General features: G+C 34.8%; 1 protein-coding gene, 1 long non-coding RNA gene and 1 pseudogene across 3 annotated transcripts; 2 read left to right on the top strand and 1 right to left on the bottom strand.

Annotated features, from left to right (window-relative positions):
- LOC148205974 (uncharacterized) lies at nt 1-4700 on the top strand (annotated as a pseudogene).
- Nucleotides 4701-12585: 7885 nt separating this feature from the next.
- Nucleotides 12586-22570, bottom strand: LOC124831899 (oxoglutarate-dependent flavonoid 7-O-demethylase 1-like). Its single transcript, XM_088112604.1, has 4 exons — nt 22271-22570; nt 21841-22091; nt 13182-13506; nt 12586-13006 (listed from the first exon to the last, which is right to left on the bottom strand). The coding sequence occupies exons 1-4, from the start codon at nt 22499-22501 to the stop codon at nt 12698-12700; spliced, it is 1116 nt and encodes a 371-aa protein (XP_087968730.1). The 5' UTR covers nt 22502-22570; the 3' UTR covers nt 12586-12697.
- LOC148205973 (uncharacterized) lies at nt 13499-20267 on the top strand. Of its 2 annotated transcripts, none has more exons than XR_015785899.1 (5): nt 13499-14564; nt 14646-14773; nt 17209-17333; nt 19209-19504; nt 19590-20267. It is a non-coding gene; the product is annotated as an uncharacterized LOC148205973 (long non-coding RNA). The 2 variants fall into 2 exon arrangements; XR_015785898.1 differs by having other exon boundaries at nt 13501-14564; nt 14643-14773.
- Nucleotides 22571-27726: the final 5156 nt, after the last annotated feature.

The raw sequence follows: 27726 nt of genomic DNA, 5'->3' as shown, positions 1-27726 counted from the left end.
ATGGAGTCCCTAGGCTTGGGATGGACTGGCGGATTTGTGGTGGCCTTGTTTGGCGGTGAGTATTTAGGTTGGGAAGAAGTGTTGGAGACAGCGCAAATTGGAGATGCAAGTGTTGCCGTTGGTGAAGGCGGCACTTGTCTGAGTCGAGGCGGCGGTGGAGGATGATTTCGCCGGTGTAGCGAGAGTCATGGTCGTAGAAGCCGCCGAGCCAATTGTCATAGCAATTGGTGCTGGTCTGGGAATTGAATCTTGATAAAGACGACGTCAGTGGTGGCGGAAGAAGGAGAGAAACTCGCCGGAGGCTCCATTCGGTCTGGTGATGACGGTGGCGTCAATGGCTCACGTTGGCGAATCTTGGGGACAATGCAACGGCTTCATCTTGTTGGAGTAGCCTTATCCGAAGAAGTGACTCATCGAGGCCGAGGCTCCTCTTGTGGCTTCTGTGGGATGGCACTCGGCCCATGGTGGGCGCCAAAATGTTTCGGTGTAGATGTTTTCCAATGTGTCTTTGTTGCTCCTGGCTGTTTGGGACGCTTGCTCTTCTCCAATTGTTGTTGTTCATACTCTCCAAAAGAGGGGGAGATACCTGCAAAGATACTCCGACGCTCAAGTCAGATGTGAGTTATGGAGCCTCAGCTCTCAAGAGAGTGATTATGATACTGCTCTGAAATATTATTTAGGGTCTCTAGAACATAGAGAGAACGTACTTGAACTTTTGCCCTGTCATTGTATTTATAAGCAAAATAAAAATAACCACCTTACCTAAAACTGTGGTTAGTTACTTATAAATATCTTAACCGTTTAAAATATCTAAGATATTTTATGTAATAAATATAATACTACATAACACATCGTATAACCAATAGATGCATGGTGCATGGCAATTAATTAGACCAAAAGTTTTCACATCTATATATATATATATAACTGCACTACATTATTTTTAGAAAAAAAAATCTTACAAAGCTTGCTACTGTGCTAATTTATTTTCTAGAAAGAAAAACAATGCATAGAGAAAACATTCCTTCAAGGTGCTGTTTTCAAGAGATCATGTTGCAGCCTTCTCAATGTTTCCATAATAAATCCATGAATCAAACTTAGACTCTACTTACTCTTGGTTGCACCAGAAAATCATGTACCCCATTTAAAATCCAAACTGCCAATGGTCATAACCTAACTCATACAACACGATTTTTATTGATATTCAATTAAAGAGCATGTTCTCTCAAAACTAATACCAACATCGTGATAATGTTAGTTATTGGGCCTTAAGCCTTGCGGCCCAGCCCATCCTTCTTTTCCCTTTTTATTTTCCCTCTTTTCGTCTTACTGTAACTACACAATTCACTTTTCAATAATAAACATCTGTTCTGGATTCTTCTCTTGTGCACTCATCTCTTTCTCTCTGTGCTTTTCGTTTCACAGTGCGTGTCATCTCTTTCTCTATGTATTGTTCGTTTCATTGTGCTTAGGGTTAGATCACAGGTTCTTCTCCTCAAGGTATGACTTTTCGTGCTTCTTTCTTCATTGATTTGTATTGCAAATATCTTGAATGTTCTTTACTCTAAACATTTCATCTACTATCTTGATATGGTATCAGAGCTCTTCTTTTAAAGAGCTCTGCTGCGTAACTTTGCTTCCTCTTCTCCCTTTCTTGTGGTTTTTTCTTTCTTTCTGGTTCTCGCTTCAGTCATGGCAGAAGACAGTTTCGTCCACAACTACTTGCCAGCGAAAACCCAATTGTTGCTCTTGTTTCACCGGTTCTCGATGGTACAAATTATCATTCTTGGAGTCGTTCCATGTTAACTACTTTTAGCGCCAAAAACAAGATCGAGTTCGTCCTTAGCAATGTTCGTCCTCCTGACAAAAATAAGTCGGAGCATATCGCTTGGAATCATGGAAATAATATGGTTATCTCATGGATCGTCCACTTTGTTTCCATGTCCATCAGACAAAGCATCATATAGATGAACAAAGCCTCGAAGATCTGGAATGATCTAAATAACAGATTTTCTCAAGGAAGTCTCTCTCGCATTTCTAGCCTTCAACTTGACATTGCAACCCTTCATCAAGGTGACCTTACCATTTATGAGTATTTCACTAAACTTTACATTCTTTGGGATGAGATCGAAAATTTCTGTCTAGAACCCCTTTGCACCTGTAAACCCGAGTGTGGTTGTCAAGTCCTGACTGTTGTGAAGCAAAGGAAGCAAGAAGACCAAGTTATGCAATTTTTACGAGGACTAAATGATCAATTTTCTAATGTTACCTCGCACGTGCTTCTCTTGGACCCTATTCCGGACATCACTAAAGTTTTTTCTTTGGTGGCACAACAAGAAAGACATTGTCAAGTTGAAATATGATTTCTGCGGTCAAGACTCAGGACACTGGTACTGCCACCGCTTGCGCCACTTCCACCTCTTCCACCGTTTGTAATTATTGTGGAAAGTATAGGCATAGTGAAGTTGTCTGTTGCCGCAAGAATGACTTCCCTAATCAAGACAAAGGATTCAAAAGCATACCAACTGGCAAAAAACATTGCACTCATTGCATTAAAAGCGGTCATATGATTGAGGTTTGTTATAAGAAGCACAACTATCCTCCAGGACATAAGCTCTGTAATAAGCATGCCCAGATTCACCATACGTCTGTTCAAGAAGACAGTGTGAATGTCAAAGATAACAATTCTGATAGTGCTGATGACATATGCCTCACACCTCAACAATTTCAAGTTCTTGTAGAGCTCTTCAAAACCCACAATCTGAATTGTGCCTCTACTTTTGCTCAAATCCATCACATTGGATCTGCTTCGGCCAACCAACCTTTTCTAGGTAATATCAGTCTTACTCTTACTTCCAAATATACTAAAAACAATTGGATTCTTGATTCTGGAGCAACAAATCATATAAGTATTTCCCTACGAAACTTTTCATCCTATAAAAGAATCAAACCTATTCCAATTGCTTTACCTAATGGTAATATTGTTCATTCTGAGTATTCTGGATATGTTATTCTTTACAATAAGATTCACCTTTTGAATCTCCTTTATGTCCCGCAATTCTCTTTTAATCTTATCTCTATATCTCAGTTGATTTCTTTTAATAACTATGAATTAACCTTTTCCTTTCATGGTTGTACTATACAGGACATTCAAACTAGAGAGAAGATTTTTATAGCTAAACTCACTAGTGGCTTGTACATTTTAGACTTTTCTTTAAACATACTTACTGTCACTAGTGCAGAAAGAACTTTAGACGTCTGTTATTTTGGGCTTTTAACGTCTGATCTTTGTCCGACGTCTATATGTGTGATGTTAATGAGACGTCAGACCCTTTAGGTCAAACGTCTAAAGGGTGACGTTAAAGATCTTTTCTACACTAGTGCTACTACAAATTTTGCCAACAATGTTGTAAACAAAACTAGCCTATGGCATCTTAGATTAGGACATTAGATTGAATTCTTTGAAACTTAAATATCCTTTCATTGTTCATAATTCCACATACATATGTGATGCTTGCCATCGTGCTAAACAAAGAAAGTTACCTTTCTTTAATAGTACCTCTAAAACTATGAAAATATGTGATCTTATTCACATTTATATATGAGGCCCTGCAACATTCTTTCTATGCATGGATTCAAATATTTTCTCACTATTGTTGATGACTTTTCTCGTTACACTTGGCTAATACCTATGACTGACAAATCTGTTGTTAGAAAAATTATCACTGATTTTATAACAAACAAAGAAAACCAATTTTCTACTACTATAAAAACCATTTCGTACTGATAATTGTATTGAATTTGCTATGCATAATTTTTTATCCCTTAAAGGTATTAACCATCAAACCACTTGTAATGAAACCCCTCAACAAAATGGCATAGTTGAGCGTAAACACCAACATTTGTTAAATGTCACTCGCTCCTTCTTGTTTCAAGCTAATTTGCCTACTATTTTTTGGTGTTTTGCTGCTGAATATGCTACTTTATTGATCAATTGCATGCCTACCCCGTTACTTAATGATGCTACTCCACATGAAAAATTATATGGGAAACTGTATGATATTTTTGTTCTGCTTTGGCTGTTTATGCTACATTAGCACTTTGACTGCTCACAGAAAAAAATTTGATGCAAGGGTTGTTCCTGGCATTTTCCTAGGTTTCCAATAGAACACCAAAGGTTATTAGTTCCTTAACTTACAAAACCATAAGATTGATATATCTCGCAATGTGCTGTTTCATGAAAATTGTTTTCCTTATACTTCTTACTCTTTCAATAATTCTGGTTCTAACTCTTTTTTTTGCCTATTCCTCAAAATTATAGTCATAATTATGATGATATTAATTTTCCTAGTAATAATGTTTCTGTGCCTACTGCCACTGATACTAATGTTGCTAGTGATATTGTCACTAGTACCAATGACACCACAAGCATCACAAACATTGTTGAACCTCCCCTAGCTAACACATTCAATGATGATGTATCCAATATAAATGAGCATGTTGACACTATTAGGTGTTCCATTAGGCCCAAACGTCCTCCTACATATCTTACAGATTTTCAAACTAATAACATTACTAGATATCCCATTACTAATTTTCTTCCTTATGACAAGTTATCCTCTGATTTCAGGCACACCATCCTCTCTATTTCATCTACCACTGAACCTCGCACCTACAAGGAAGCATCTAAAATACCTTAGTGGACTCAAGCTATGCAGGATGAACTCAAAGCCTTAGCAAACAACAACACCCACTAGTACAAAAACACCATATAACGTCGTTGTTTTTCGGCCTTTCACAATTCGACGTCATATCGGGAGACGTTAAATTGAAGTCGAACATAGAACAATTCGACGTTAAGCAAATTAACGTCGAATTTTGTCAATATTAAATGTTAATAATTTTTTTATATTTTTTTTAATTAATTGTGATCCTTTTTTACAACTCTACGAGACCTGAAAAACAGAAAAACAACAAAGTGCAATTTTTTATAAGTATGAACTATGAACGTGTAGTGTAGTATCAACAACAAACAAGAATAACAAACAAAAAACAAGTTCAATCAAACAACAACAACAAACTGGTTCAACCAAACAACAACAAACAAGTTCAACAAAAAACAACAACAAACAAGTTCAACATATAAGTTCTTCAAAACGAAAATGAAAATTAACCTTCAAAAGGTGAGTTCGTCGAAATAAAGTGTTGCCACCAGTAAGAGAGAAAGCAGAATGCGCCTATGAACACTAGTACAAAAACAGCGTATAACGTCACGTGTTCAACGTCCAACCACTGAATAACCAACGTTAAAAATGAGCGGTGACATTTTTGTAAATAAATGAAATTATTAAACGTCGTTTAGAGTTGTAATTCGACGTAAAAAAATATAAAACGTTGAATGACTTTTAAATTCTACGTCAAAAGGTTAGTGAATTCAACAAAAATTTGAGTAGGAGATTGAAAATTCATTCACTTTATCTTAGCACACAATATCTTTTTTTCTTCTCAAACTTTTCTCGAACGAAGTTTGACGAGCATCACATGTAATCTTTCTTTCATTTGATACAAATGCATGTTAGTTAATTATTTTATGTATGATTTTTGTTTGTTTTAATCGATTATTTTCGTGCTATTGTCCTTCATAGGCGCATTCTGCTTTCTCTCTCACTGTGACAACTTTATTCAGACGAATCCACCTTTTGAAGGTTAGTTTTCGTTTTCATTTTCATTTTGAAGAACTTATTTGTTGAACTTGTTTGTTGTATTTTTGTTGAACTTGTTTGTTGTTATTGTTTAGTTGAACTTGTTTGTTGTTGTTGTTTGATTGAACTTCTTTGTTGTTGGTTATTATTGTTTGATATTGATGCTATACTACATGTTCATAGTTCATGCTTTATAAAATACCAAACACTGAAATTTGTTGTTTTTATGCTTTTCAGGTCTCGTAGAGTTGTAAAAAAGGATCAAAATTAATTAATTTTTTTTATTAACGTCGAATATTGACAAAATTCGACGTTAAGTTAACGTCGTATATTAACAAAGTTGGACATTAATTTAACATCGAATTTTTTAAATTCGATGTAAATTTAATGTCTCCTGATATGACGTCGTTCGCAAATTCACAGTTAAAAACACAAAATATTCGATGTTGCACGCGATTTTTGTACTAGTGGAAGGACAAGAACTTGAAAATAATCGGTCAAAATAAACGAAAATCATACATAAAGTAGTTAGTTAACATGTTGTAACAAATGAAAGAAAGATTACATGTGATGGTCGTCAAACTTCGTTCCAAAAAAGTTTGAGTAAAAAAGACGGTATCGCGAGCTAAGATAAAATGATTGAATTTTCCCGCTCAAATTTTTATTAAATTCGCTAACTTTTTAACGTTTAATGCTGGAACATTCGACGTTTTATATCCTTTTGACATTTAATTCTAGGGAATTCGACGTCGTACGTAAATACATTTTCACCTTCGCACCAAACATTTTCACAAAATTTACTCAATATAATAGATTGACGTCGAATTATAATTCTAAACAATGTTTAATAATTGCATTTATTTAGAAAAATGTCACCGATCATTTTTAACGTTGGTTATTCAGTGGTTGGACGTTGAACACGTGACGTTATACGCTGTTTTTGCACTAGTGACCTAGACCATCACTGACCTTCCTCTTGGCAAAACTGCTATTGGATGCCGCTGGATATACAAAATCAAACACAAGTCTGATGGATCAATTGACTATTTTAAAGCTCGCCTTGTAGCTAAGGGTTACACCCAACTTGAAGGATTAGACTACCTCGAGACTTTTGACCCTATTGCTAAATTAACTACTCTTCGTCTTCTTCTCGCCATTGCTGCCTCTAACCACTAGATTCTCAAACAACTTGATATCAACAATGATTTTCTTCATGGTGACCTACATGAAGAAGTTTGTATGCAACTTCCTCTTGGCTTCACCCATCACAACCCAATCAGGTGTGCAAACTTCAAAGATCTTTATATGGGCTCAAATAAGTTGGACGACATTGGTATGACAAACTTTCCACTTTTCATCTATTTAACAATTACACTAGATTTAATGTTGATAATTTCCTTTTCTTGAAACATGATACTTGCTACACCACTTCCATCTTAATCTACGTTGATGACAATGTTCTTGCGGGTAACGCCACTAAGATACAACATATCACTACTTCCCTTGATAGCTTTTTCCACATCAAAAACTTGGGTGATCTCACCTACTTTCTCGGGTTGGAAGTTGCTCATAACAGTTCTGAAATCCACCTCAGCCAATGCAAGTACACCTTTGACCTCCTTATAGAAGCTGGAATGCTCCATTGCGCCCCTATGCCCACTCCTATTGCACATTCTTCACGTCTTACTAATCAAGGAGACCTCCTTAATGATGAAGATGCATCCTCCTACCGAAGACTCATTGGCCGCTTCATATATCTCACAAATACCAGATCCAACATCACTTTCTCTATTAATAACCTCAGCCAATTTGTTTCCTCTCCTACCACACTACATCAACAAGTTGCTCACCGCATTCTTAGATACCTCAAGGGAAGTCCTGACAGTGGCACCCTCCTCCAAAGCAACAACACCAATCAACTCAAAGCCTATAGTGATTCTAACTGGGCAACCTGTCCCGAATCCAGAAAATCTATCACTGGTTAGTTCATCTATTACAACAATTCTATCATTTTTTGGAAATCCAAAAAGTAGCAAACCATTTCCAGGAGCTCTTCAGAAGCTGAATATCGGGCTCTAGCTGCTGTCACTTGTGAACTACAATGGTTGACCTACATTCTTCATGATCTTCGTATTATCACCACTCAACCTGCTATATAGTCTACTGTGACAATCACTCCGCTATCCAGATTGCCTCTAATAAAGTCTTCCATGAACACACCAAACACATTGAAATAGAATGTCACATTGTTAGGGACAAGCTCAACACTGATCTCCTCAAACCGCTCCCCATTTCTATCACTGAACAAGCTGTCGACCTCTTCACTAAACCACTTGCTCCTGTTGTTTTTAAGTATTTTCATTCCAAGCTGGGAATGACCGACATCTACTCCCAGCTTGAGGGGATGATAATGTTAGTTATTGGGCCTTCAGCCTTGCGGCCCAACCCATCCTTTTTTTCCCCTTTTTATTTTCCCTCTTTTTGTCTTACTGTAACTACACAATTCACTTTTCAATAATAAACATATGTTCTGGATTCTTCTCTCGTGCACTCCATCTCTTTCTCTCTATGCTTTTCGTTTCACTGTGCGTGTCGTCTCTTTCTTGAAGTGTTGTTCGTTTCACTGTGCTTAGGGTTAGATTACATGTTCTTCTCTCAAGGTATGACTTTTCGTGCTTCTTCATCATTGATTTGTATTGCAAATATCCTGCACATTTCATCCACTATCTTGATAACCCCTACCAACCATAACCACAAGATCAAGACTTGCTATTTATCCAGTTCGGCTTTCGTCAAGAGAAACCTAATCGAAAGCGCACGGTCTGTTGTCCAAACTCATATACACAACTTGGCAGCTCATATGGTGAATGATTCATGCCAAAATAACAAAAACATATGACTACTTAGTCATATCAGTCACCACAACCTTACAATGCACTGAGAGAAGAGTAAAATTCTTACACTACACACGTAATTCACATACCTGGCCACTGCACCTGCATTCAAATTCTGCCGAGAACAATTGTATACACCAAGGAATATCATATGCTCATAAAGCTATTCATTACAACCTACTGCAGGTATGGACTAATCAGCAAGGAAAGTGGACATAGAAACATACTGAAGACCATAACAAAGTATGACAATATCGCAGAATCAAGGGCAAAAGGTCAGCTCCCCTACCTTGTAAACCAGAAGCTAGCATGACTCCAACATGATTCCACAGGCACACAGCCCAAAGCTCTTCCTAGACGGCATCTGTTACGCTCTCTTTTCTCACTCTATCAAGGAAACAATCCAGTGCACACGATTCTCCTTTACTCACAATAGCAACAAGGTTTTTTCCGTTTCTAACCCTACCTAAAACTTAAAAACACTTGCCCCTACCTGCCCCCACGAAACCTCCTTTACTAAAAACTCTCTTACTCTTAAAAAAGAAGAAAAAAAAAATCAGTTATAGAAATTGATTCCCCCCGGACGTGCTATCAGTCTTCATTATTTTTAAATCAACCATGCTTAACTAAACTAAAAACAATTACGTGGCAGCCCTTAAAAAAGGAAATAAAACAATGCAAGGTATGCTGGCCTAGGTTCAAATCTCTGTACTTTAATTTGCAAACCAAACATATCATCCATCAAAATATCAAGATTTATATCAAGATTTATATGATCATATCATGCGTCACAAACATATAAGTATATTCGTACCTCCCATCAATAAATACTAAAATTCAGTAGAGATTGAAAACGTGATTATTAGTGCAATAAGGAACTCTTACTAACCAAGCTACATATAGTGAAAACATAAACTTCCTTATATATAAAGAAACCAAGCTACATAAGTGAAAGCATAGACTTTCTTATATATAAAGAAACATGTAGCAAAACACATAATCCTTTTTATTACAATGAATTTTTCCGGCTCTTACATTATTTTTGGAAAATTGAAGTCGGTAATTGATGAGTGTATATTTATGTTTATATTCAACCTTTAATTTTGGATTGGTGTTTGTGCTTTTAGAAAAATTTAATTAAGATTTTTTTTATAATTGGGTTTATTGAGTATGAAATACAAAAATATGTTATAGATAATTTTTTAGTTGTATAAATGTTCTTTGAAATTTTTGATGTGTGTTGGTATAACTACAATTAAGTTGAATTCATGAAGATGTGAAAATAAATTGGTGAAAATCTCATGACACCTTAAAAGTAAATTCAAGAATAGAAAATAATCAAAATCATAAAAAGTCAAGTCAAACATTGCATAAAGAAGACAAGAAAAACATGAAAAAGTAAACAAATTTGGCTAAGTCAAGAATAAGAAATAAACAACAAAAATTGGACCTTAGCTATTTTTTTTCTACAACAAAAGTTGCAATAATTGATAAATTTTTATGATTAAAGATAATTTGGGAAAAATATACTTTTAGATATTTTATTTGATATTTTAAATAATTACTTTATTTAACTATATTAGTAAATATTAAAAGATAATATTTTTCAAATTTTTTTGAATCTAGCAAAGATCTTCTTAAATATTTTTAGATTTTCACAACAACCAAATATATCTTGAAGATATTGAATTATTCAGAAGATAATTGAAGGAGAATACATTATTAGAAAGAAGATTACAATAACAAAACAGTCAAAAATAGAACCTAGTCTAATTTTTATATGAAGAGACCTAAGGAAACATATTAAGGGGCTTAGGAACATTTTGGAAACCTAATTTCGTCCTCTCCACCATCTTTTGTGTTTTTCACCACCTCTTCTTTTATTTTTATGTTAAATCTACATTTCATGGAGTGTTAAGCCTTTGAAATTGATTATGTTGTGATTTCTTAATTGTATTCTAGGGTTAAATGAATAGATTTGCTTTTTTTTTTAATTTTTGTGATTTATTTTTATCTATGTTTTTTTTATAATGGCTTAATACTTATGGTTCTAATTTTTGTTAGCTTTGTTCGAAATGACCATAATTTTTTTTACGTTCAATGTAGTCCTAAATATCGTAATTTGTGTTCAATTTAGTCCTTTTCGCAGACGCTGTTTAAATCGTTAACGACACATCACCAATCAGTGAATTACATGACACTTATTGGCTAACGTGGCTAGGACTAGAGTTGACTAAGGATGGTCATGCCAATGAGGGCTTGACATGTGGCAACCCCTTTCTTCACCCAAAAATTAGGGTTTCAGATTTGCATCGGCAGATTGGGAAAAAGCTTGGTCGATTGTCGTCACGCGAGAATAGGGTTTCTCCTTCACGGTGGATATGGTGAACTTCCTGATAGTTGGTTTGCTTCTAGGTTTTTATCCTGCAGGTGAATGAAGAAGGCGCGGTGGAGAAGCTTGCAAAGAGGCGCTGGTGCGATTTGGGTTTGCGTTAGCGATTTGGATTTTTCTCACGAGAGGTTGATGATGATGTTGGTGGCTTTTCACCGTTGCAGCACGAATTCCGCTTCTGGTTTGAAGGAGATTTTTGGTTCTGTGGGTTTTGATCTTCTGTGTTTCAGGTTGGTGGTAGCTGGTGGAGAATGAAGAAGCTTCACGACGTTGCTCAAAGGTGCCAGGAACTCACGATTCGGTTTCACGATGCTTGTGTCGGAGCATTTGGAACAATGACGCGACCATCTGGTTAGTGTTTCGAAATGTGTGATGATTGAGGTGCGAAGATGGTGGCTGGCCGTGAGCGTGGCGGCAGCGGTTAGGGTTGGTGGCTAGGGTTTCTATGTAAGGGGAAATTAGGGTTTCTGGAGGTAGGAGATGATGATGACGTGTCAAGGGTGATGTGTCACTAATTGCACAGCTGGACATTTGGCCGTTAACAATTTAAATGGTGTTTACAAAAAGGACTAAATTGAACACAAATTACGACCTTTAGGACTACATTGAACATAAAAAAAATTAGGACCATTTCGAACAAAACTGACAAAAATTGGGACCATAAATGATATTAAGCCTTTTATAATCAAGTAAAAGTAATTAATTTTACATTATAGCAAGTTAGGACGATGTTAAATCTACATAAGATATCATTTATATGAGTCTAATAATTTTCAATTTTAATTAATAATATACTTTGATTAAATTTGGAAACTTTTATGTGATTGAATTAGTTTTGCCCAATAATTGATATCAAAGATAAAAACTTTAACAAAAATCTATCAATAATGCACTTTGATTAATTAGTTTTTTAGTTGATACAAGAGATAAAAGAATATACACGATCACGCAAAGTAATACTTAATTGATGATGTTCTTTAATTAAATTTATTATAATTAATCTACAAATATTTTGATTTTAATTGATAATATATTTGATTAATAGTGAAAACTTTTATAAATTAATTAAGAATTTATATTGATTAATTTAAAAATTAAGACAATAATTAATTGATGGATAATCTTTAAATAACCAATTATAAACTCTAAAAAGACAATGAAATTAACCAAATTTTTTTTATTATTTTTATTTTTTTCTAATTTTATTTCTTGCTTTCATTTACTATTTTGTTAATTAATGTTTTACTTATTTTGTTTTTTTTATCTTCTTATATTAATTTTATTTATTTGACTAAATTTTTTGTATAATTTTTATAATAATTAATTTGTTAGAAATCAATTAGTTGAAAAATAATAATTAATTTGTTTACTGAAATTGAAATTATTTTATTAGTTAATGCTATTTTAAAATTTTTTCCTGAAATTGAAATTGAAATTGAAATTGAAATTAATTTTTTCCTAACTATTTTGTTTACTGAAACTGAAATTAAGTTAGATAATACTGAAATTGAAATTATTATAATAAAATAGCATTAATTTGATCACATGAGCTATATTTTATTAGTTATTAAACACACACGAAACTTAACTAGTTGCAATGACTTTTTATTGAGAAAAAATCACCAAATTCGTGGCGTCTAAGTTTCACACGGGAAACTGAAAAAGTATTGTAAAGCAGAAACTAAAGAAATAGGCATGCAACAGAAGGTTCATATGTTTGTAGAATGTATCTGGTTGGGATCACAGCAGTTTGAAGAGTTTCTGTAATCGTTGTTTTGGAGCCTCATGCTATCAAGGTGTGATCTCCCTTTGAGTTCTTTGGAGAGGTATCCCCTGTAGTATTCGGTTACTTTAATTGACCTGAAAACTGCTGGTGTTTTGGGAGTAACAAGGCTTGGTGCTGGACCTATAGTTACTTCCATGCTGGGGTTGTAAAATGCAGCTATGGAAAGTCTTTCCTTCTCTAAGTTCACTGTTGCTCGGTGCTCGATGCTTCGATAAATCCCATTTGTCATTATCTACACACAATTGCTTGTTAAGGTAACGATCAAACATCTTTGCAAAACCTCAGTTATTAAAAGATTCATTTAATTAGCTTCCATTTGTTAAATGCTAATAGGGTTTGTTGAATTATGAGAAATAATCAATGAATCATTAAAAATTAATAAATTTGGTGGTGAATTAGTTAAATACCTCAATCATGTCTCCAACGTTGATGATGAAAGAATTGGGGAGGGGTTTTACAGGGATCCACAGTCCATCTTTGTTGATCTGAAGACCTTCCATTTCATTGGCTTGGAGAAGGATAGTAAGACCTCCACCATCAGAATGGGGATTCAGTCCCATAACTAGCTCTGGTTGGGGACATGGCGGATAGTAATTCATCCTCATTGATTGAACTCCATCACCAAACAACTCTCTAATTTCCTTTCTCTCCACACTCAGGGCACTTCCCATTATGTCAATGATTTTTATGGCAAGCTTTTTCAACTCGCTACAATACCTCTCTAAATCATCTCTGCATTCAAATCACCCACACAAAAAAACATCTTCACCTTAGTAAATTGCAACGCCATTATTCAAACTACTAAATAACTTAGTCAAATTCATTTGGTCTCTAGTTTTTGGTTTGTCCTATCAGTTTTCTATTGTGATGCAGTAGAGTTGACTCTGTCACTTTCTGAATGTACTTGGACACTTTTGTTCTATTCGATTAGAAAAATTAAATAATTAGGTTCATAAGTTGAGACAAGTTTGACTGGTTTATCATAACTAGATATATCAGATCAAATTGATGATCTGATTGGTTATACAAATTGAAATTCATTTATCTAGATCATTTAAAATTTTATATGATCCCATTGACCTGATTTAAATTTTTCTTTTTCTTTCTTTTACTTTTGAATATATATATTTTTAGCTATTTTATTTTATGAAGTGGCATCATATTCAATTTTTATTTATGGATTCGTACACATTATCACTACAAGAAATTGGCTAATTACCGGCAACTTAATACCGAAGGCCTTGAGGCCGTCTGTAAAAGTGAGGTGCCGACGACCATAAAGACAACTACCGATGGGCTTAGTGAAATTAAACTACCGAAGGTCAGGAAGACAATAGCGAGGGATGTGTGTCCTTCGGTAATAGGCTCGACCCATTAAACCAAGTGATTGGTTCTATTCGTCGAGGTCGTTCCCAATTTCCTGAAATTGTGAAAACCTCCCTGCCCTACCTCTCTCATCTACGTCTGCCATCGTTTTACTTTGTGCTTCCATTCTCTCCTCTACCTCTCTCGTCAACCTTTGGCTTCGTTTTCGTTTGTGCTTCCATTATCTCGTCTACCTCTCTCGTCTACCTCTGTCTGTCCGGTGGCATTGTGCGCCTGCCCGTTCTGTTCGGTCTCATCGAGGTTCTTCGTGCCGTTGTGGGTGGGGTAGCCACAGGGGTGGTGTTTCGTCGTCATTACGCTTTGGCGCCATAGGAGTGGTGGTTCGTGGCTGTGCGTGTGAGGCTTGTGTTCAGAGCTGGCGATGTGCAGGGGCTTCACTCGAATTGGGTGTTCTGTAGTGCGAGGTAAGTTTTGTGTTTGCTTGATGGGTATTTAATCATTTGATATCAGTTTGATGGCTTGCTGCCCTTTTTTCATATCAGAAGACGACACTTGGGAGGAGTCGAAGCAGTAAAAGAAAATGATAGGGAGATTGGAACACGGGACAGTAAAGGAAAAGAGAAGTGCCTATTAGCGCACTAGCTGAAAAATCCCTTTGCCTTTACTCTAACAAGTAAGCAACCTTCACTCCTTTCCTGTTTATTTATTCATTGGGTCGTGGTATTGTTAGTTTTACTGGAAATGAAATGAAGCTTAGGCAGGGTTATTCTCCATCAAAAGGTTTTCTATTTTTATTGCCCTCCTTTATTGCCATTAAAGTTTTCCTCATCCTTTATGAACCAGAGCACAAGTGATATCCAAATTTTACTCTGTAATTTGATCTTTCCATTATTTCTGTGATTCTAAAGGTGTGTCTGTGTTGACATGTATAAATAATCATATACTTGTAATATGTATCTTATTTGTTATGCATTTGATTTCATATTGTGGATGGTCATTAGTTGTTGTAGAACAAACTTTTTGTGCATTGTTTTGTGTCTGTGTTGACATGTTGTTAATAAGTTGCAACTTTTAGCATGATGAACTAAGACCACAGAAGGAGGAGACTATGGATGATTACCGCTCCCTATATGAAGATTATTTTGATTATTATACTTATGTCTCTCACCAGTATTGTCATAGTTGTTACAATTGTGCTGATAAGTTCTTTCTATTCTTTTCTCTTTAATAATAGTTATAGGATTTTGCTAGTAGTTGACGTAGTCTTAACCCCCTATATCTGATATTACTTCCATTGTTACTACCCATCTTGGAACCTCTAGTGGTACTAGTTCCTTCCTTTCATGCTGTATTAAGGTTACTCCTCGTACTATGTCTGGTTTTGGTTACTATGAACACTTCTGTGCCCAAAATAACCCCATAATCTCCCTGATACCTTCCAACTGATAGGTTGCTCCAGCTGGCTACCCCCTATTGCTGCGGTAATCTTTGGTGACCTCCTTAACGTCCCTGGCAATCTTCATTTCAACAAATCTTTGGGGTTGTGGGTCTAATCTGGCTCCTTATATCTCCCTGCAGTCTAACAAAGAAATAGCCCAATAGGTGTTAGTCTATCAACTCAGATGCTTGTTTATTAATCTTTTAAAATCCTCAATATATTCCTCCACATTCCCTTTCTGCCTTAATGCTGCCAGTTTCTCAACGTACACCTATGTTTCCCCCAAATCTTGTAATTAAAGATGTAGTTAGTTCTTCCCAAGATTCTAGGCAAGGAACCACTGAGGTTGTTGTAGGAGAGGTCCATGTACATATTCAAGTCATAAGAGTTAACATAACAGTTTTTTACATAGAAATCAAAGGTTTGAATGTGCCCCTGGTTCTGTAAGCTAAAACTGAAATATGATTAGGCAAAAAGGAAAATTAATGGTGCAACAAGGTCATAAAGACTTACACAAGGGTTTGACCTTCGATGTTGCTAAGAGACTAATCAACTAGACCTAGCTGCAGACTATCAACTAGGAGATATGAAGTGATCTAAAACCACTCAAAGACTAAAGCACGGTGCAAAGCTCTACAAAACACAGAAACAATGATAAAACTAGCAAAATGATCAACTTAACTCTTCTTTTTGAGATTCAGTGATAATTTCCGATTGTTAGCACTTGAAACCTGTATGAATGTATCAAATACACTTGTCTCAAGCATTAGAATCAATAAATTTTTGCCAAAAAGAGTGTGCTCATGATCAAACCATTAGAGTAAATGCCTTTTAGCAGCTGTATAATGTTTCTTTTTCACATGTTTCAATTCAAATCACAACCTAGCTTTTGTTACAACCCAAACCAATTACAAATGCAGAAATTGAAAAATCAGAGTGTTGATTCAACTTTGCACTAGGAAAAATGAACTGTAAATTGAGGTTTTGAGTTGTGAAATTGCACAACAGTGGTTATAAGTCAAATTAGAATTTTAGAACAACTTTAAATCATCAAAACAAAGTATTTTGAGTTATTATTTGACATAGAAATAGTATATTCCAAAATTTGACCTTATAACAGCTAATAAGGTAGCAAATTAAACAACTACACACCTCATTCTAAGTTATAATGATTCAAACAGCTAGCTATAAATGCAAATGACTGTAGAAAGTGTAAATACACTAAACTAAACTTGAAAAATACAACTAAGCATGATCAAACTCGAACTGGACATTTCAAGGACATTTAACACTGTGAAAACCATCACTTTTTGAGTTAAAATAGAAGTGGAGTAATGATTTTGAGTTGCAGGCTGTTTATAACTCATTTTAGAGTTTAAAGACAATTAAAATCATCAAATAAAGTTACTTGAACATTCAGTTGCGTGTTTAAATCATTTGCATATGTTTTTTAGTATCAACCCACCAAACTAGGGACGCATTTTGTAGTGCAGAATTTTTTTTCCAGCTAAGGTATGATTCTTGACTTCATTTCTCTTTTGTTTAAAATGGTGGCCTTGTGAGCATGCATATACGTAGGAATTAGGTTTGGGATGGATATAGGGTGTGTGATGATTAATCTTTTGTTGTTGTTGCCTTTTGCTAATTAAAATTGCCCATTATTGTACAAGGTTTTGGGGTTTCAATTAGGAGCACATAACGTTTGGAAGCTTCAAACGTAGTGGGTTAAAGTTAGTTGCAAAAGTGTCATTGTTTAAGGGCTACACTCAAGTGTCGAAGACTTCATCATTTCTAGGTAGGTAAATGATGTCTTATTCTGTTTGCCTTGCTTTATTTTGCTCCTGATTGATCTGTCTAAAAGCCTATAGCCATGCAACAATTTGATAAATAAACATGCTGGCTCCTCCTTTTGGTAAATAAAATTTTGTTTGCCTTTTATCTCTCTTTCTCTTTCGCCTTTTGTCTTCTCTCTTGTGTTGTGTGTGTTGCATGTTCTTCTTATATATAATCTCCACACCTTGTTCCCCATCCTTCAACCGAAATTCCCTCTTGGAAAAAGACCATGACAACACCCTTAAAATTCTCTTTCAATACAGGGTAAGACTTAAAATGAGTAACTATAAGGATGAAGTAGAGTACAAGGACAAACCAACATGCATATATGTTGGTTATATACTATGTTGAATCCCCCAACATACCAAACTAGAAGGAGGAACCAAAGTTATAGTTGTTTTATAGTTTATATATTAACTATAAAACTAAAAATTCCTTACTAAGGCTAAAGTAGACCATCTCTTAGGTAAAACTTTATTAACTTTGCTCCAAGTGGTAGTGGTTAAGGGCACTCCAGTGATTAATTTGGCCTTCAACATGTTAAAAGACATGTCTCTTAAACACTCCAACAACCTGTACATGAATTTGGACTTTAATTGTGAAAGTGAACTCTAAAGTCAAAGTTGAACATATGATTTTGGACTTCAATTGTGAAGTCTCAAAATTGAAGTACTTAAAACATAAAAAGTGTTCTAAAAATAGGTGACAATTTCGAAATTCAACTAATATAACCTAAGAAAGTATATTATTGTGATCCTAACAAGTTTAAAGTACTTAAATGAAGCTAATAGAGATGTCAAATTGGATCAAGTAGCAAAATCTCAAAATTAGACTACCTAAAACCTAAAAAGAGTACTACTATATTTAACATCCTAACAAGTTTAAAGTAGTAGATATAAGCTAGGAAATTTGTCAAAAGCAAAGAATTACCTCAACTTCAAAGTTTGAGTATGTAGAACCTAAAAAAGTCTAGTAAAAGGGTGAGAAAGAGACAATTCACCTAAAGTAGACTAACAATAACTAATGTTATTATCCTAACAAGTCTAAAGTAGTCAAATGACACTAGGAAAGTACTCAAAAGCAATCAATTACCTAAAACTCAAATTTTGAGTTGTTAGAACCTAAAAAAGTGTACTAAAAAGGTGACAAATTGGTTTAAATCGTGTTTGTACTTGTTGTGCTTGTACTTCCAGTGTTCCTTAGTGTTTCTTCATCATTTTAATCAGTGAATTTCGTTTGCTTGACTTGAATTCCAGGTTGCATATTCATTTTCCAGTTTTGTCTAAAGTCATGTGCCTTATGTGCAGTGACTTTTCTGTCATGAAGTGTTGATTCTGTTCCAGCCTTTATTTTCTGTGTTTTCTTTGGAAATCTGTGTTTATATGCATGTCTACCAATATATCAATCCATAAAAGGCAATGAGGCAATGTCTAGCCTGGATGATATAAGCTAAAGCATAAAAAAAGTTATTCTGGTTTTCAAAATCTGCATATAATTTTCATTTCTGGTGCAATATCGAAAACCTATTCTAGTGCACATTTTGTTGTTCTCAATATTTGAACACTTTCATTTGATGTTATTACACATGTCTGAAGTAGTGGCAACTTGTATTAATCCATTCAATGCAAAAAGCATATCTAAGTTGCTTCAAATCCATTAGCAAAGTGTTGTCGCATATTGTAATAAATCTTTTCACCGTGATTGATATCCTTGCATGTGTTTTATGTCTTTAAACATCTCATAGCTAATATTCTGCAGCTAGATCTAGTGAATTAGGACTTCCATAAGCTTTGTTTGTGCTGTCCAATTTGATTCTAGTATTTGTTTTCAATTCTAGTGCAAATATGGTGTAAAAAATGCTGCATAATTGGCTGCATAAGGGTGGCACCCTGCATACTGGTGGGTCGATAACCATTCATGAGCATGCCATTCGTATGGTAAAATTTCATTACATAACTTTTTCTTTCATATATAAGTTATGTATTTTGTATTTCTGATGTACACTTCTAATTCTAAATTATATTACAAGCACAAGCTCTGGGATGGGCGGTCCATGTTGATGAGGTCTTTGCACAGACTCATGTAAGGAAGGACACTAATCAATTCGTTGATGAAAGATCTCGGAAGACTCATGTAAGCAAATAACACTATTATTATTACTAATTTTTCATTTATGTTATTCTATCATTCCCTAACATTGCTTGTAATGTTTCAACAGGAAGAATTTTCTACGAGACTTTCACATGTTAGATCTGAACATGAGTCAGCTCCTACACCGGATGATGGCAGTAATGCAGAAGACGACATCCGTAGGACACAGTGCTGGGTCGACATCGTTGGTGGAAAGAAAAAGGGACGAGTGTACGGTGCAGGACAACTTGCTGCAAACTATACAACATCGAGAGGAGGTACTCTGAAGCACCAACCTTCTTCTTCCACCACTACTGCTGACGAGGTCGTTCTCCGCCTCACGCAGGCACTAGAGCAACGTGACCAAGAAATCACTGATTTGAGAGCAGAGTTTACAAACTTTAAGGCCTTGGTCATGAGAGTGTTGCCTGAAACTTCACAGGATGAATTGAATATCCCTCCGACCCAACCACGACCCTCCTCCTCACCCGTTGTCCCTCAGCAGCCCACATCAGTCCAACCCTCATCAGTCCAACCCACACCAGTCCAGCCATCAATAGAGGAGCAGGATGATGAAGATCATTCGATGATAACTATGTACATTATTAGTTTCATTTTGTTATTAGTTGTTATAGAAAAACATTTGGATATTAGAACATTTGGAGTTTATTACATTTGGATGTTAGATCAAATGGATGATTTGGATGTTAGTACATCATTATGTTACATTTTTTTATGTTTTAACTATAAATACATGTTCTATGAATTAATGGATGTTCTATGTTTTTTGATCATTAATTGCATCTTTGAGATGCACATTATGCAGGTATGTATGTGCTTACAAACTGTTATGCAGGTCTTTTTGTGCTTGAAAACTATTATACAGGGTTGTTTATGTTGTTGGTTTCATAAGAAATATAATTGTCCTTTATATTTCCGTCCAACTTACCGAAGGCTTTTGTCCTTCGGTAACTACCCACATTAGGTCATTACCGAAGGCTTTTGCCCTTCGATAATAACCGAAGGCTTTTGCCCTTCAGAAATTACCGAAGGCTTTCGGCCTTCGGAAATTACCGAAGGCTTTTAGCCTTCGGAAATTACCGAAGGCTTTTGGCCCTCGATAATTACCGAAGGGCGGAAGCCCTCGGTAAAGGTTAGCGACAAGGGATTTACCGATGACTCTTTGGCCGTCGATAAGTCGTCTGTAAATACCGTTTTCCGACGGCTTCTGGCTGTTTCCGAGGACTTCTGACCTTCGGTAATGCTTTTCTTTTTTGTAGTGTTAATTATTTTATTACCACGATATTTATAATTAAGGTAAATAGTTTATTTATTACATTAAGTATTAATATATATTGATTTTAATATAATAAAAAAATTACAATATTAATAAAAGTTTTAATTTAATTTAACTTTTAAAATATATCAATGATTAAAATAATTAAATATGTGATTGTTCATAATTGTTATATGCGTATTAAAAAGAAACTTAATATTAATATATAATTAACGTTAATTAACATTAAATGAATATTTTTGTTTTGTAAATTGAAATTTAATAATTATTTTAAAATTAATTATATATTAATTTTAATTTTAAAAGATACATATGAAAATTAATAAAATATAATAAAAAAATAATTACATATTTAATTATCTAAATTATTAATGAAATTAAAAAAATAAAATAATATAAAATTTATAATAAGACTGTAATCTTTTTATTATAAATTTATAATAAAAAATTTTCTCTCATCATGATTGACCCTCAAGCAACCAGTCATGATCGACCCTCAAGCAACCAGGGTTATTATTATATTCTACCTAACGTTGTTATATATAGTAAGCAATTATAAAGAATTACATAAATCAGGTTAAAAGTCAATCTAAACAAGTATGACATGTGACACTTTATTTTACATTAATTCCGTTAGTTTAAAATATAGATATTGTTTATAATACAATAGATGTCTCTGCATTAGACCGTCTATGACAGGTGATCAGACTCAGTAAAAACTAAATAATATGAAACAAACTCGTTTGTTGAAACTAATGTTAACATTTTTAATGTTTCCTTCAACGTCAAGGTTTCGCCAGTTAAACCTTACGTTTATCTGATATGATGAAAACTAGAATTTGGCGTAGACAGAATACAAATTATCGGATTTGAAGTTGAACTTCGTTTATTCTTTGATTAGAGATGTAAGAACATTAATGTAAACACATTATAAATTGAGATCCTTAATAACTGTTTCTGCACTAAGTTACTGATTTTAAATCATATTTCCAAAGATATAAAAGAAGAGAGCATAATAATGAACAGAGAGAGAGAATGGAACCTGAATGGTAAGGGTATGTTGGGGAATAGGTAGGGTTTCCTCAATTGTGGTGGCAAGGTGAGCATGAAAAACATATCTGCCCATTCTAATTTCTGCTCCTCAGAAACAACAAAGGCCTGACCATATCCCTCCACACCTTCTCCTTCTCTCTGTGCAAACATTTTTTTCTCTTCCATTGGAAGATTAAAGAATTCAAGAGCACCTCTCTTCACTTTCTCCACCAACGAACTGCTCACTCCGTGATTAATCAACTGCACGTTAATAGTAATTCATCACTTCATAATCAACATGTTAATAAAAAGTGTACGTTTATTTGTGGAACAATCAGGACATGTAGTAATCGATTCTACTGTATGAATACGAGCTAGGACTATGCACAGATAATTAATCAAAACTCTTTAATCTGGATAATTCATTGCACCAATTTGACCTGAAAGAAACCCCACTCTTTGGCGGCACAGTGCAGGTTTTCCAGCTCAGGTTCCTTGAGATCTTGCGAGAACAATTTGCTTAGGTCAATGACGGGAACTTGCGGTAAAGGTGTGGTGGTAGATAATGTTGGACGTTCATGAAGTGGACGAACATAACGCTCTGGAACACTCGTCAACGCCTCCTTTGCAATTTCTTGGACAAAGGGCACTGTAAGAGAAGTTGAATCCATCAGCAGAGCACACAGTTCAAGATGGATGTTTGGGTTGTTTTCTTAGGTTGCTTGACACAGGAAGGAAGGCCTTTAGAACACCATTTGAAATCAGAATTGCTCAAGTTTACAAAATATATATCTTAATTTTTTTTTTATGAAATCAGTTTTGTTTACTTTTCATTAACAAATAAAAGTAATTTAATTAAGTTAAAAAAAGAAAAGTGAAATAGAATGAAATAATATCTCCTTTATAATAACTTATGCCTCCTTGTCTAAGTTTGTGTGACGGCAACCCTAGGAATTTTAAACTAAATTTTAAGCAGGCCAAATACTAGTCTGTTCTGAAATTTCGAAAATAATCTAAACAAGGGTGCCGACAAGTTTCTTTGTATGTATCTTGTTGTTCATATGCGTATCCTTAATATGCTGCGAGCCATGGATGTGTCTTAAGGAAACTTCAATTGAATAACTTGTTGTGAAAACGAAAATATGTTTGACAAATATATTTCATTGTTTAAATTATATTTTCCGCACTTTTAATTAACTTTATATCAACTACTCCTTATATATAATATTTGAACATTGTTGAATAACTATTATTTTAAGGATTAAATAGTTTTAAATTTATCAACTATAAAACGATTTAGAATTTTTTTTATCTGAAACTTTTTTAATTTCTATATTTTTATCCAAATAAAACTTATGTTACACATCGTTGTCATAACATTTATTATAACAAACATAAAACCATGAAGGATCATACAAACTCCATGATAAAATTACATATTACACATAAACAAGAAAAACCTATTATAAAGAAAGAGCTAAGTAAATACATGAATGGAAATTCTTGAGCATATTAAGAGATTTATCACTGGGTAACCTTTTCACTTTTCAAAAAAGGCCTTTTAGAACTTTTTAAAAATTCTTACTTTGGAAAATTTAGTATTAACTTTCTTTGACCTACCTCTACTAGATTTGTTTAAGTTTGAACTAGCTCATCATCCTTTTTAGTATTAGAATATTCCCTCTCATCAAGCAAAGTAGTCAATTTAGAAACTAATTTCAATTCCTTTGCCAAATGGTCTTTCTTACATGTTAAAACATTATGAATTTCCTCAGGACTATTAGGAGGTGAATTTAGATGTTGTAATGCTTACAAACTATTTATGATAATGACATTCTCCAAAGAAGGCATACCAACCAAGGAAGCAGCCTCCACTAGTGTAACACTCCGAATTGGGTATTACGATTTATGTTCCACAAAACATTCATCTAATTTTTTTTAAAGATAAATTTCAACTCCAACAAAATACTAGATTCTTTATTACAACACAAGTCCTTTGAAAATAAAATTTCACACAAATTCAGAAATTCAAACATAGAATTCTTTAGAAAATTTACTAAGGCTCTTTTTCCCGCATGTCTCTCATCTTCTATGCAAGTCCAGAACCATATGCTAATTCATTTATAATATTGTCTGCTCCCGTATAACACCACAAATTATGCTATCATCACAGTCACATGCACAAAAAAGCAAGGATGGGCTAATCAAAACACAGTAAAGCATACATCATAATCATACTCAGTCACATAACTCGATCAAACAACATCATTTATGAATTTCAATCTCGTACCAGTTATATCATTCTTTCGTAACCTACCGTCATACAAATTCTACTTACCAAAACAATTTTGTTCAAGTCATTATTCTTGCTTAGCAAAGTAGTCCTGCTTACCAAAGCAAAGTTCAAATTGAGTCATTATCCCTACTTATCAAAGCAGTCTTGCTTACCAAAGTAGTGTCTTGCTTACCAAAGCAGTGTTCTGCTTGCCAAAGCAGTGTCCGGTTAGACTCATCCCTACTTATCAAAGTAGTCCTACTTACCAGAGTAGTGTCTAGCTCCGACCCGACTTACCAAAGCCACAGGAGAAGAAAGTAAATGAAACTTGGATTTATAGTTATGGTAAGAATACATATCATACACATCCAAACTTACATAAACTGATTTACAGTTCATGAATTAACTCAACTAATGATTTCAAACTCAGTCATGATCAACTATAATTTAATCTCTAGTATAGACTAGGTCATATAACTAATCTTCCAATCCATAACTAACCAGGTACAACTACACATACAAATCAATAATATAATTACTCAAGATTTCACCAAATACTAATCAATTTGAATAGTTCATGGAAAGATTCACTAGTACAAAAATCAGGTACAACGTCGAATATTTTGGGCTTTTAACGGCGAATTCGCGAACGATGTTATATTAGGAAACATTAAATTGACGTTGAATTAAAAAAATTTGAGGTTAAACTAACGTCGAATTTTGTCAATATATGACGTTAAACTAACGTCAAATTTTGTCAATATATGACGTTAATAAACTTTTTTTGTTTTTTTTAATTAATTGTGATCCTTTTTTATAACTCTACGAGACCTAAAAAGTAGAAAAACAACAAATTTTTTTGGTATTTTATAAAGTAAGAACTATGAACGTAGTATCAACAACAAGCAACAATAAACAACAACAAACAATTTCAATCAAACAACAACAACAAACAAGTTCAATAATAAGTTCTTCAAAACGAAAACAAAAACTATCCTTCAAAAGGTGGGTTACTAGTGAAGCAAAATGTGCCTATGAAGGACAAGAGCCTTCTTATCTTCAGCCCACACAAGCTTGTCAATCTTATATATTTGTTACAGATTGACTAGGTCCTCGACCATCTTGGTCTTCTCTTTAACCATTTCTTTGAGTAGAAAATTAGTTACCCTATGATTGAGTACTAGTGGTAGACTTTAGAATTCCAAAAGAGCACATACAAGAGTGGCCAGCTCAATCGCCTTTAATTCATCTTCCCTCAAACTGATTGTCACGTCCTTGCGCATATTAAAGAAAAGGCTCTCTAAACCACCCAACTCAAAAGCCTTACCCCATAACTCAAAGTTCCACCTTGTACAAAGAACTTGACCCTCACTTTTTTTTCTATCCTACTAGTTTCCCACAACTTTGGAGGCGTAGTCCTCTTTGTTTCGCTCTAAGGTTGATGTTTCTCCACCACTAGTCTCCTTAGGTTGGGAACTTATGTATCCCTGGCCTTTTTTGCTTCCTCAACCATTTGATTGCTTAGTTTGTGGAACATATCCTCATATGTCCCCATCTTGGAAATGTGTTGGGCAATGTAATCTATAAACGCCCAAAAAAATTGTAGATTTGCTTAAAAATATTCAAGTTGCATGCTATTTTACATTTATCGTATAGTTTAGTAATTGGTTGAAAGGACAAATAAACCTGAATCATTTTATTCGTAGGTATTTTGCGAGGAAGCTTCCCTAGGATTCCAATAATCCTCTTTGGACAAAATTTCCTTCGGCCACTACTTATACTTCAAATGGTTGTTTGCCCAATAAAATGGAAAATTCGGCTTGCCATTTACATCACAAAAGTATAATCGCCCAACCGAGTTTACTACCACCCTAAAGAAGTCATTCTTAAACTTCTTACATGAGTTGGAGTATGCATCAAGAACATAAATGCCCAACCTACTCACTAAAGACAACTAAGTAATCAAATCTCTTGCTCGAGTAAGATAAAAATGAAGGAAGCATTCACGTGATGACAATAAGAAAAGGGTCTGGCATACTAATCTAAACACTTTAAGAATACATCATCTGTTTGGATGGAATTGTGTTGGCGCAATAGTTAAAAGACAGAGGACACCTATTGTTAACTCGTTAAATGGTAGTTAGACGTGGAGTTATAGGAATAAACACATATACACATAGAAAAACTCCTTCACATACCCCTCTCGGTCATGGAAAACGTTATCTATAACATTCACCCTCTCAATTATATTATAGCCCATTCTCAGTAGGGTCTTCCTATTATCAATAGTTGTCTCTATCACCACCCCCTTAGCCATTGATGACGACACATCAAAGGTCATTAAGGTTCGACTACTACTATTATCTAACTCCTCCCTGAAATCCATATTTGACCTACTATGCCACATACCTTTTAATAGTTAACAATTACAAGACAAACTTCTCTCACAATGATATCGACAATAGAGTAAATTTCTCAAGAATTTGGTGCCTAATTGAGGAAAATGGACCTCCTATTTATAGCATATATTCGTGACCTTTCACCTTTACACCCTTATCCTCAACCATGGGATCTCCCTAGATCTGAAGGCCAAGGGTGTTAACTCTGCATCTTCTCAGCATCACTTTATTTCCTATACAACACATCAATCTAACACCTCTTCATCTCACTTATCACGTTAGATCTAAAACTTCATCATTACAACCTTTTTGTCGTTATGTCATTAATGCAGAAAGGGCATTTAACGTCTGTTATTTTGGCCTTTTAACGTCAGCTCCAGAACCGACGTCTTTGTGGGTGACGTTAAAAGGTTCGACATCTTTATAGACGTCGGTTACTGCATGATCCGACGTCTAAAGGCATCTATAGATGTCGGACATTGCATTAACCGACGTCTACTACAGCTCGTGTCTTTGGGTAGCGTAGTAGCACCTTCTTCCTTTGCTAGTTTCGTCATAGAAAAGGTTGCGTCTTTTGGATTTCTTATGGCATTTCAACCGAAAACCGAATCTGGGTCCTTGCTTAGTTCCATTAAAATCGCCAATGAAAACGAACGATGACAATAGAACTAGGCAAGGACCGAAGTTCGGTTTTGGGTTGAAACGCTATAAGACATCCAAAAGACGCAAGCTTTTCTTACGAGGAAACTAGCAAAGGGAGAATGCGGTACTACGCTACCTAAAGACACGAGAAAAACTACACCAAAACACAACAAAAACTCATTTTAATCGGTTCAAATGAAAGATAATCAACAAAAGACTAATATAATCGAAATAAAAGTACGTTTAAACGGTTCGAAAAGACAAAAACGCACCTGAAAAATCAATGTCGCGGAGAGAAAAGGCAAGAAGGAAGACGATGAAGTGCTCGTAAATGCAGGTTTGATGTCTGATTTAACAACAAACTAGACGTCGGCTCCCCAAGTGAACCGACGTCTATTGTAGCCTAGATGTCTGGGCCCTCACTAATATGATGTCCAAAACAACTTTTCAGCTACCCTGTTAGGCCATTTAGACGTCGGATGGCAGGATCCGACGTTTGTACGGCGGAAAAAAATAACTTTTCATCCACCTCTCAGACATACACATGTCCGTTAGGAGGGGCACCGACGTCTATAATCGA

This window comes from Vigna umbellata, chromosome 1, assembly GCF_029865625.1.
Source record: "Vigna umbellata cultivar VRB3 chromosome 1, Vumbellata_1.0, whole genome shotgun sequence".
Lineage (NCBI taxonomy): Eukaryota > Viridiplantae > Streptophyta > Magnoliopsida > Fabales > Fabaceae > Vigna > Vigna umbellata.
This window is presented reverse-complemented; position numbering and strand designations above follow the sequence as displayed.

Bases quoted from the DNA above. Each gene is read 5' to 3' on its own strand.
- LOC124831899 (XM_088112604.1), bottom strand. From the start codon at position 22,501: ATGGATTCAACTTCTCTTACAGTGCCCTTTGTCCAAGAAATTGCAAAG. The intron at 22,092-22,270 runs GTCAAATTGGTG...ATTAACGTGCAG, and splicing joins AAGAGTGGGGTTTCTTTCAG to TTGATTAATCACGGAGTGAG. The intron at 13,507-21,840 runs GTTCCATTCTCT...ATTTGAATGCAG, and splicing joins AACATACCCTTACCATTCAG to AGATGATTTAGAGAGGTATT.